Below are 12113 nucleotides of genomic sequence, written 5' to 3' on the forward strand. Positions count from 1 at the left end.
TGGGTCCCTAGCTTGGCACTCCAGAAACTTCTCAAACTTCATCCCTGCTGACCGACTCGTTCCCTGGCTTGACACACAAGGCTGCTCTGCAAGCGTCACCTTGGCTGGTTGGGTCCCTGATCACCGCCTCACGTTTCCCCATTCTTCACTGTGCCCGTTCGGTGAGAATACTGCTCCGGTACTTGCTTTAGTTACTTACTGTGGTCCCTAGTAAAGGTGGCTGGTACCTTAGTGGCGACAGTTCCCCTTCTACCTCTGACCATGACAGGTTCTCTGGCCGGCAGAACTGTCACTTTTGGTTGCACTGCAAGCCGCAATCCCAACCCTGTGCTACCCTCTTACTTCTGGATAGGTGCTCACACAGTCTGGTAGCCAGATGCCCCCAGGAGTAGGTCCAATCTCCAGCCTAGCAGCCTGGGATGTACGACACATGTCCATCCAGACAGCGTCCAGGTGGCACAGAACATAGATCACCTGACTCAACCCAAATATATAGGTGCTCCCAGCAGGCCACGGGATTCACTAAAGCCCCTGCCCATTGGATGAGATACCCCATATAACCATAACCTGACGTTGGGTTGCCCTTCTCATATCCTGTACCACCAAGTACCCGGCCACCTAGTGGTAGAAGAGAAATGTGCCATAAGGCCAAACTTAGGGAGAAATCAATGGATCTCTATAAATCAACCAGGATAACTACTCCTGGCAAATAAATATGTGAGGAGCTCCCTGCCTAAGCTACAGGGTGCTACATACATTTTGAGATCTTGACATTTAAAAATTCTTTTTCATTTTGTAGGAATATTTCGGAAGTATTAAGAGTCAGAAAAGCATTTCTCGAAATAAAAGTAATGAAAATCAATATCCTGGCCCTGCTCGACGCCTGGACCCAAAGGACTTGCAGGTAAACAATGCAGCTGTGGTTTCATGAAAGTTACAAAATCCAATCCATTCACCCGTAGGTCCATATGGAAAAAGTTCAGGAAGGTTAAAGCTTCTGTCTTTTATTTATCATCTGTGTCCCACTGGGGGTTATTTACGAAAGGCAAATCCAATTTGCACTACAAGTGCAAACTACAAGTGCAAAGTGCACTTGAAATTGCACTGCAAGTGCACTTGAAAGTACAGTCGCTGTAAATCTGAGGGGTAGATCGGAAATGAGGGGAAGCTCTGCTGATTTTATCATCCAGTCATGTGCAAGCTAAAATGCTGTTTTTTCTCCTTACATGTCCCCCTTGAATCAACAGCGACTGCACTTCCAAGTGCACTTTCAGTGCAATTTCAAGTGCACTTTGCACTTGTAGTGCAAAATTAATTTGCCTTTCGCAAATAGCCCCCATTGGGGAGATTTACCTTACTTTATATCCCGTAGACATAAAAGCAAGTAAGAAGAAAGTTCTCTGAGAATAAAGTCACTAGAAAAAAAGTCTCCACATTGAAACATTTTCGCTCTATTTCTATTGCGATGACAAATCAAAGATTTAATATTTGCCTCAGTTTTAGTCCAGTTGACAGTGGTCATTAGGGATGAGCTCGGCGTTCGAGTCGAACGCATGTTCGACTCAAACACTGGCTGTTCGTCCGTTCAGCGGAGCCAGAAATCTGTGGACCGTTCGTGCCTTATTCGTGTGGCACTCATGGCCCACAATTCACTGCCACATCGCAGTGCATTGCTGGTTCATGATTGGCAGGATTGACAGGATGCCTGTGGCCAATTATAGCTCAGGGGGTTTTAGCACACGCCCCACACTATATAAAGCTGCCAGCACAGCGGACTTGTGTAGGTGGTGAGGGAAAGAGCAGGGACATGCAGGGGGACAATGTCTTTACTGCTTGGGAACCTAGTGCTGTTACAGTGGGTGTTGTGTGCCTCCAGGACAGTATACACCTGAAGCTACCCTTTATTGCTGGTGTTCTGTTTCTGTAATACAGTCATCTGCAGCAGTTAAAGTGGGTGTTGTGTGCCTCCAGCACAGTATACACCTGAAGCTACCCTTTCTTATTGGTGTTCTGTTTCTGTAATACAGGCATCTGCAGCAGTTAAAGTGGGTGTTGTGTGCCTCCAGCACAGTATACACCTGAAGCTACCCTTTATTACTGGTGTTCTGTTTCTGTAATACAGGCATCTGCAGAAGTTAGAGTGGGAGTTGTGTGCCTCCTGCACAGTATACACCTGAAGCTACCCTTTATTACTGGTGTTCTGTAATACTGGCATCTGCAGCATTTAAAGTGGGTGTTGTGTGCCTCCTGCACAGTATACACCTGATGCTAACCTTTATTGCTGGTGTTGTTCTGTTTCTCTAACACAGGCAGGCAGCTGCAGTAATTACAGTCGGTGTACTGTGTCATCTGCTCAGTGTGCACCTAAAGCTACCCAATTTCTGGTTTTCCCATCTCCCTGCAGGCCATTACTATGTCTAGAAGGCCAACAAGGAGAGGCAGACAGTCATGAGCCAATAAGAGGGCAAGAAGGCTCTGTGTCTAGAGACAACAGTGCTGGTCATGGACGCGGTGCATCGCCATCAGCACGTGGCCATGGGACACGCTTGTCCTTATTTTCGGCAGCTGGACTTGTTGAGCCGCATCATGCCGAAGACTTGGTAGAGTGGATGACCAAGCCCTCCTGATGCTCCTCATCCTCTCTCACCCAGGCTCAGGGTACTAGCAAAGCAGTTGCCAATGCGTCCTCTTCCCTCGTCTCAATGTCATCAGTCACTCCTTCCCTAGACCCACCATGTCCTCCTGAGGACTCCCCCGAACTGTTTGACCACAGTGTTGGGTACATGCTCCAGGAGGATGGCCAGTGTTTTGAAGGCTCTGATGATGATACTTAGCTAGAGGAAGGCAGTAGCGTGAGAGCAGAGAGAGGGGATGCTCAACAAGGACAGCAATTTGGCAGTCGTGTTCTATCAGCTGCAGCATACTGCCAGGTTTGCTCCAGTGATGAAGAGGGAGGGGATGATGAGGTCACTGACTCCACATGGGTGCCTGATAGGAGAGAGGAGGAGGAGGCACATCTCTAACGAGGTAGAATGCCCTCCGGGGCCAGCTTATGGGCAGCACACACCAACTGAATCACACCACAGAGCTCCGCTTGTGCAGGGCACTGCCTCTGTGCGTTATTCGAAAAGTTCTTTGGTGTGGGCCTTTTTTGAGACGAGTGCATCAGATCGCACTGCTGCTATTTACAATATATGTCTCAAGCGTATCTCGCGTGGCCAAAACATCAGCCGCTTGGGCACCACATGCTTGACCAGACATATGTTGACCTGCCATGCATCTCGTTGTCAAGCGTACCTTAAAAACCCACACCAAAGAACAAAGCGGACCTCTCCTTGCTCCTCATCAGCTGGGATGTCCAACCCCACTAGACCTTCAGTGCTCTCTGAAACCTGCACTGAGAGGAAAGAAGGTGTAGAATTAGGTGTTTCCCTGGCCCAGCTGCTGGACCGTCAAAATAAGTTCACTCCCAGCCATCCACATGCCCAGCGGTTGAATGCTAGCTTGGCTAAATTGCTAGCACTTCAACTTCTGCCTTTTCAGTTGGTAGACTCGGCCCCCTTCCGAGTCTGTGCAATGTGTGGTTCCTCAGTGGCAGGTTCCCAAACGCCACTTTTTCTCACGGAAGGTGATTCCGACTCTCTACCAGCATGTGGGAGGCAATGTCCATGCCTCGCTGAACAGGGCGGTCAGCGGTAAGTGCATATTACCGCTGACTCATGGTCCAGCAGGCATGGACAGGTACGTTACCTATCTTCCACGGCCTATTGGGTCACTCTCTTGGCAGCTGGGAAGGATGCAGGACAAGGTGCAGTAGTGTTGGAGGTTGTTTGGCCACCACGCCTCCAAAATGCTACTACTGGTTTTGACACACCTCTCTCCTCCACCCCCTCCTATTCTTCTTCCTCCATGGCCTCTTCTAGTGCTTTGTCCTCAGAACCAGCGGTGCTCCATAGGTGTTCAAGGGGCTACGCAGGTACGCAGGCAAAAATATGCCATGCTGTGCTTGCGCTGGTTAGTTTGGGGGTCAGGAGCCAGACTGGGGCAGATATTTTGTCAGCTCTGCAGGGGCAGGCCAAGAGGTGGTTGACGCCACACCAGCTTAAGCCAGGAATGGGGGTTTTTCGACAATGGCACCAACCTCCTCTCTGCCCTCCAACAGGGACAACTGACCCATGTGCCCTGTGTGGTTCACGCTCTTAACCTGGTGGTGCAGCGTACCCGGGCTTACAGGATGTCCTGACGTAGGCCAGGAAAGTCTGTGTGCATTTCTGCCGATCATATAATGCCAGTGCTCAGCTGGCTGAGCTCCAAAAGGACATGCCCACCAGGTGGAACTCAACGTTGGCCATACTGCATCGGCTACACATGCAGCAGAGGGCCATCAATGAGTACCTGTGTGACTATGGCACCAGGACAGGGTCAGGGGAGCTAGTTTTTTTTTCACCACGCCAGTTGGGCATGATCAGGGATGCATGCACTGTCCTGTCACCATTTGAGGAGGCCATGAGGATGGTGAGCAGTGACAGTGCATGCATCAGTGATACTGTACCTCTTGTCCAACTGTTGGAGCATACGCTGCATGGAATAATGGACAGGGCACTTGAGGCAGAACAGAGGCAGGAAGAGGAGGACTTCCTTGCCTCTCAAGGCCCCCTTTATCCAGACAGTGTTCCTGCTGTCCCACCCATCACACAGGAAGAGGAGGAGGAGGAGGATTATGTGAGCATGGAGGTGGAGCCTGGCACTCAGCATCAGCAACAGCAGTCTTTTAGGGATGATTTACAGTTCCCAGAAACCTGTGGACTTGTACGTGGCTGGGAGGAGGTGGCTGCGGATCATGTTGTCCTTAGTGACCCAGAGGACTCTGGACCGAATGCCTCAGCTAACCTACGCTGCATGGCCTCCCTGACCTGCAAAGCCTGCGGAAGAATGCTTGTATTCTTCGGATCAAGGAGAGGGACCATTACTGGCTGGCCACTCTCCTTGATCCACGGTACAAGGGTAAGGTTTTAGACCTTATCTTGCCATCGCAGAGGGAGCAGAGGATGAGACATCTCCGGGAGGCATTACAGAAAGGTCTGTGCAACATATTCCCAGAGACTGGGAGGTTACAAACTCCTGCTCCTGGACAATGTGTTGCTGAGGCTTCGGTCAGTCAAAGAAGGAGCGCTAGAGAAGGTGGCCGTCTGACCGATGCGTTCAGACAATTTTTTAGTTCGCAGCCCCAAGGTATTATAGGTTCCAGCAACCATCGCCCGTGTCTGATTTACATGGTGTACGAGTACCTAGAGGCAAGGTCAGACTTGGACACCTTTCCCACCTAAAATCCTCTGGCTTACTGGGTCTTGAGGATAGATCACTGACCAGAGCTTGCACAGTATGCAACTGAGCTACTGGCCTGTCCTGCATCCAGCGTTCTTTCGGAACGCACCTTCAGTGCTACTGGAGGCTTTGTAACCGATCACAGGGTGTGCCTGTCCATCGACTCGGTTGATCGACTGACCTTCATAGAGAGGTTGCAGTGTTGTGGCACCAGCACCAGTGCCTAAGGCCCAATTTTTCAGCCCCTGTTTAACAGAGGCATGTAATTACAATTCTTGATATAATATTTCACAGCAGGGCCCGTTCCTCCACCCACCAAGAGTAACTGTGAGCACTTATAGTGTTGTGGCACCAGCACCACCACCACAACCACCAAAGGCCCAGTTTTTCTACCACTGTTCAACAATGGCATGTAATTACAATTCTTGATATAATTGTTCACAGCAGGGCGCACCAGCGCCCACCTATAGTCACTTTGAGGGCTTACAGTGTTGTGGCAACACCAACACCCCAGGCCCACATTTCTGCAGAGCATATAGGGCAGGCCCCTACTTTCAAACATCCAACTTACAAACGTCTCCTACTTGCAAATAGAAGGAGACAACAGGAAGTGAGATGAAAAAAGACGGACAGCCAAAAAAATTGTACAGGGCTGATAACCCTTCCCTATGTTTTCCAAAAAGCTTAAAAATAGATTTTTTGACTGTAGCTACACTTTAAAAATGTACCAGTTCAAAATTACAAACAGATTGTACTTAACACAACAAACCTACACAGTCCCTGTCTTGTTTGCACCACCTGTAAACTGCTGTTCTGAGTATATAGGGCCACGCCTTTCCTTTTTTTAATTTGGGTACGGGGTTCCCCTTAATATCCTTACAAGACCAAAAGAGGCTAGTAATGGGCAGGGGGGGGGGCTACCCATGCCATTTTTCTCAATGATTTTCATCCGTATTGCCGAAACCAGACATTACATTAAAACCGCAAGCAGTTTTAAATGAGACTTGTAGCACAACAGTGATTTATACTAGTACCTCTGCTTTGTAGCTTAGGACTATGTCTCCTCGTAAAAGTGTCTCAGGGGGAGGTAACAAGGGCACTGGTAAATCACCGCCTAGGTCTAGGGGTCCTAAAGATGCCTGTAGATTACCATCCCCCCTGCAAGACTGGAGCCAGCCTCACAGGATGAGTCAGCGCCCCTGTCAGGTTTTGCAGCCTCTCCTAATGTTTCAGCCCCAGCGTATGTCACTGAAGAATCCCTTAAGGCTACATTGAAGGGTTTTGAAGGGAGAATTATGAATTTTATTTCAGCTTCCCTGAAAAATAGCAGAAAAAGGGGTAGATCCCCTCCCTCTGCTGAGATTCCTCTTTCAGATGACACCTCTGACAATGAGGACGGATCCCTATCATGGGATAGGGATCAAGAGCAGTCGGATGAATCAGAGGAAGAGGAGAGAGTCCCCTCCTCCCAGGCACTTAAAAAGCAGGTTCAATATTACACTGAATTGGTGCGTGCCACTTTCAGAATGCCCGCTGCTGAGTCCGCTACATCCTCTGTTTCTTCCCTGGGGGTCAGGAGAATCCCACAGACTGCCTTTTCCTTTCCAATTCATCCCTTAATGGATAAATTGTTGTATGAGGATTGGGGACATCCCGATAAACTGTTTGCTCCTCCTAAAAGGTTTTCTATGCTTTATCCTCTGGAGGAAAGTTTCACCAAGAAGTGGGGGGTCCCATCTGTTGATGCGGCTGTTTCTTGTGTGAATAGAAACCTGACCTGTCCGTTGGATAATGCTCAGGTATTTAAGGATCCAACTGATACAAAGCTGGAAACGTTACTGAAAGCCTCCTTTTCCCTGGCTGGCACTGTAGTACAACCTACAGTCGCAACTGTGGGGTTGTGTCAGTTCCTCAAGGAACAGGTTAAGCAGATGCTTGGCCTTCTTTCCAGTGAGGAAATGGAGAATTATGCAGAAATTCCTCAAATTCTTTTTTATTATTAATGTTTATTTTTTTTGTTTTTTTTGTTTTATGATTGATGCGATTTTGGATTCTGTCCAACAAGCATCTCGTTTGTCTCTCCTGTTGGTACATATGCGAAGGGCCCTATGGCTAAAAAATTGGGCAGCTGAGCTGTCATGTAAAAAATATTTCACTGGGTTCCCGTTTAAAGGGGAACTCTTATTTGGGGAGGAATTGGATAAATTCAACCAAAAGATTACAGGGGGTAAATCTACTCTCCCACCAATCAAAAAGAACAAACGTCCATCATTTAGGAGTTCTCTTTCTCCCAGAGTATCAAGCTCAAAGCAGTGGCGACGGCCTTCCCAACCCCCCTCTAGAGGAAAGGCCCAAGGTCACGCCCAGGGGCAGAAAAAGACTTGGGGGAGAAAGCCTGCCAAGCAGAGCCCAAAAGCTTCCTTGTGAAGGGGCGCCCCCACTCGGCCGAGTGGGGGGAAGGCTCCTGCAGTTTGCAGAAGCCTGGCGGTAAGAGATTCGGGACAAGTGGGTAACCTCCTCAATATCTGTGGGCTACAAACTAGAGTTCCAGGAGATTCCACCATATTGCTTCCTAAGGTCAAGGATCCCCAAGGATCCAGTAAAGCAAAGACCACTACTTCTGGCCTTAGATCACTTACTATCCCAGGGGGTGATAGTAGAAGTGGACCCAAAAGAACAGGGTTCAGGCTTTTACTCAAATCTCTTCACCGTTCCAAAGCCAAATGGAGATGTCAGACCTATCCTGGATCTAAAGGATTTGAACCAGTTTTTGCACATTCTGTCTTTCCGAATGCAGTCAATACACTCTGTGGTCTCTTGCCTGCAAGGGGGAGAGTTTATGGCATCAATAGATATCAAGGATTCATATCTTCATGTGCCAATATTTCCCGTACACCAAAAGTATCTAAGGTTCGCGGTAGACCAGCGCCATTTTCAATTTGTGGCCTTGCCTTTCGGTCTCGCTACAGCTCCTCGAGTCTTCACAAAGATTCTAGACCCTCTCTTGGCAAACCTAAGAGCTCAGGGTATAACCGTGATAGCTTATCTAGACGATTTGCTACTCATAGAGCAAACAGTAGTGCTCTTGAACCACAGTGTTATCAAAACATTAGAACACCTGAGACACCTAGGTTGGATTATAAACCTAGAAAGGTCGTCCCTGCAGCCTGCTACCAGGTTGGAGTATCTGGGCATGGTCATTGACACCGCTCAGAGCAGGGTGTTTCTACCAAGGCCAAAGGCCATGGCTATAGGGGCTCTGGTGCGCCTAATACTGGGTAGAAGGACTTCCCCCATTCGGCTGTGTATGAGACTGTTAGGGAAAATGGTTGCCTCCTTCGAGGCCGTTCCATTCGCCCAGTTTCACTCAAGGCCTTTGCAAAGATGCATCCTTGCAGCTTGGAACAAGAAGCCTCAGGCCTTGGACCTTCCTATGTGTCTAACAACAGGGACACGCAGGAGTCTCGTTTGGTGGTTACAGACCAAAAATCTGCTAAAAGGCAAAACTTTTCTTCCCCTTCCATGGAAGATTGTAACTACAGATGCCAGCCTGACGGGCTGGGGAGCAGTGTTGGAAGAAGTATGCACGCAGGGGAAATGGTCTGCGAACGAAAGACTACTGCCCATAAATATTCTGGAAATTTGGGCAGTTTATATGGCCCTCATGAACTGGTCCTACAGACTACAGGGTCTCCCTGTTTCGAATACAGTCTGACAATGCCACAGCTGTGGCTTATATCAATCACCAGGGTGGCACCAGGAGTCTGGTTGCACAAAGAGAGGTGAATCGCATACTTGCTTGCGCAGAGAGGCATGTTCCATGCCTTTCTGCAGTCTTCATCCCAGGAGTGGAAAATTGGCAAGCAGACTTTCTAAGCCACCAACAGTTATGCCCAGGAGAATGAGCTCTACACCCCGATATATTTCAGACCATATGTCACAAATGGGGCACTCCAGACATAGATCTTTTTGCGTCCAGATTCAACAGGAAGCTGGACAAGTTTGTGTCAAGGACAAGAGATGTATTTGCTCAGGAGTCAGATGCTCTGACAATTCCCTGGGATCGGTACAATCTAATTTATGCCTTCCCACCATACCCGCTTCTGTCACGGTTCCTGGGAAGAGTAAAGAGGGAAACAAAGTCTGTTCTATTGGTAGCCCTGGCTTGGCCCAGACGACCTTGGTACGCAGAGATCATGAAGTTGGCAGTAGGCAGGCCTTGGATCCTTCCTCTCCGGTCAGATCTGCTCTCGAAGGGTCCAATTTACCATCCTGCTTTACACAGTCTGAATTTAACGGTTTGGCTGCTGAGACCCACATTCTGAGAGACCGTGGACTTTCGGAGTCAGTCCTTTCTACTCTGGTCAATGCCAGAAAGCCGGCCTCCAGGCCTATTTACTACAAAATCTGGAAGGCATATGTTTCCTGGTGTGAACCCAGGGGATGGCATCCTAGAAAGTATGTCATTAGCAGGATCTTGACTTTCCTCCAGTCAGGCCTAGAAATAAATTTGGCCATAAGCACTATCAAGGTGCAAATTTCAGCCTTGTCAGTGTTTTTCCAGAAGCCACTTGCATCACATTCCCTTGTGCGGGCTTTCATTCAGGGGGCCATGCGGCTAAGGCCGCCAGTCAAACATTTGGTATGCCCATGGGATCTGAATTTGCAGGGACAACCATTTGAACTATTGCAAGAAATAGTAATAAGATGGCACAAAAATAAAACACTGTCCAAAAACCTCTATAATAAAAAACAGGGGGGGGGGGGGAGAGGGGGGGAGAAAATGGGATCAAGGGAAATAAAATATATTTGTGTGTATATATATACACACACATGCACATATATACATGTACACATGCACAAAAAAGCACAGATAATGTCCACAGAGTTCCTTAGGTATGGTCCATAAAAGTTCAAACTCCTAACATCAGTGGCAGCAACTGTCTTGAGAGGAGAAGCACAACTCTCTAGGAAATATAATGTAGAAAATAAAAGAAGTGAGCCAAACTAAGTGTAGTATATAAGGTAAATGACATTTAATCTGATATTTGGCTGTGCGATTTTATCAGATTAAATGTCATTTACCTTATATACTACACTTAGTTTGGCGCACTTCTTTTCTTTTCTACATTTGAACCATTGCATCAGGCTTCGTTAGTTCTTTTGACTAAAAAATTAGTTTTCTTGATAGCCATATCCTCGGCTAGAAGAGTGTCAGAGCTGGCAGCTCTCTCGAGCAAGGAACCTTATCTAATTATTCATAAGGACCGAGTAGTGATGTGTCCTAATAGGTCCTTTCTACCTAAGGAGGTTTCAGGATTCCATTTGAATGAAGATGTAATCCTACCATCCTTTTTTCCAGATCCACAGTCTGCAGAAGAAGAGTCTTTGCACACTCTAGATGTGGTAAGGGCAATCAGTATCTATCTCCAGGCAACTGCTCAGATAAGAAAAACTGAATGTTTATTTATTTTGCCAGAAGGCCCTAAGAAGGGCCAAGCAGCATCAAAATCCACTCTCTCAAGATGGATTAGACAAGTTATTCTTCAGGCCTATAGTGTAAAGGGGAAGAGTCCTCCTTTTCAAGTGAAAGCGCACTCAACTAGGGCTGTAAGTGCTTCTTGGCAGTGCATCACCAGGCCTTCCTGGCTCAGATCTTTAAGGCTGCAACTTAGTCATCAGTCCACACATTCACCAGATTTTATCAGGTGGATGTCAGAGGGCAAGAGGATATCGCCTTTGGGCGTAGTGTACTGCAGGCTGCAGTTTAGATCCTCTGGTCCATGGCGGTCTATATTTCTGATCTGTGTCTCCCTCCCCTCAAACTGAGCATTGCTTTTGGACATCCCACTATGTAATGAAGCTCCTGTGTCCCGTGAAGTATGATCAAGAAAATAGGATTTTTATATACAACTTACCTGTAAAATCCTTTTCTTGAGAGTACATCACGGGACACAGAGCTCCCACCCTTCTTGGGTTTTACGTGATTTCTTATTGCTTTGCTACAAACTGAGGTGCCTCCCATATGGGAGGGGTTTTATAGGGGAGGAATTCTCCTTAATTGGGGTTAGCCAGTGTCCAATCACCGAAGGTGCCTATATAACCCACTATGTAATGAAGCTCCTGTGTCCCGTGATGTACTCTCAAGAAAAGGATTTTACAGGTAAGCTGTATATAAAAATCCTATTATATACTCTGTATCCAGTTTAGCTAGATTTCACTGCAGACCGTTCCTGCTGTACTGTTTCTAATATACTTCAGGCAGTCAGTCGATTCAGTTAGCTGCAGTTTATTTCATATATATATACATATACATATACACACACACACACACATATATATATATATATATATATGTATATATATATATATATATATATATATATATACAGCCAGACTACTATACAGTATATATCCACTGTATCCAGTTTAGCTCGATCTCACTGCAGACTGTTCCTGCTGTACTGTTTCTAATATACTTCAGCCAGTCAGCTGATTCAGTTAGCTGCAGTGTATATATATATATATATATACAGGCTTGTATATACATTGTAATTACAAACAGAGGGAGACAACAGGAAGTGAGAAGAAATCTACCCCTAGGAAGGGAAATTCTCTCCTGTAAGTTAATATGGGAAAAAGGTGTTTCCAGTGATGCTTTATCACCAATCCTTGTTTCTACAACAACCCAACATTTTCAAAATCCAATTCTCATTGGGACAGAAAGTGAGGTGAAATCTTCGGGACAGGGGCACAGACAGCAAAACAAATGCTTCAGGGGTGATGAT

The 12113-nt window shown here is 47.1% G+C and overlaps 1 protein-coding gene across 11 annotated transcripts in view; it reads left to right on the top strand.

The window, feature by feature from the left end:
• Nucleotides 1-12113, top strand: part of LOC143984065 (uncharacterized) — a 96069-nt gene that overhangs the window by 18409 nt on the left and 65547 nt on the right. For 10 of the 11 annotated variants that reach the window (XM_077484366.1, XM_077484369.1, XM_077484365.1 and 7 more), the window contains exon 3: nucleotides 800-904. The exons of the other annotated variant lie outside the window; for it this stretch is intronic. In XM_077484366.1, coding sequence (XP_077340492.1) covers nucleotides 800-904 — 105 coding nt within the window. The remainder of the gene's footprint in view (nucleotides 1-799; nucleotides 905-12113) is intronic. 11 annotated transcript variants of the gene reach the window in all.

This window comes from Lithobates pipiens, unplaced genomic scaffold (genome assembly GCF_037356315.1).
Source record: "Lithobates pipiens isolate NorthernLeopardFrog02 unplaced genomic scaffold, aLitPip1_a1.2 Scaffold_16, whole genome shotgun sequence".
NCBI lineage: Eukaryota > Metazoa > Chordata > Amphibia > Anura > Ranidae > Lithobates > Lithobates pipiens.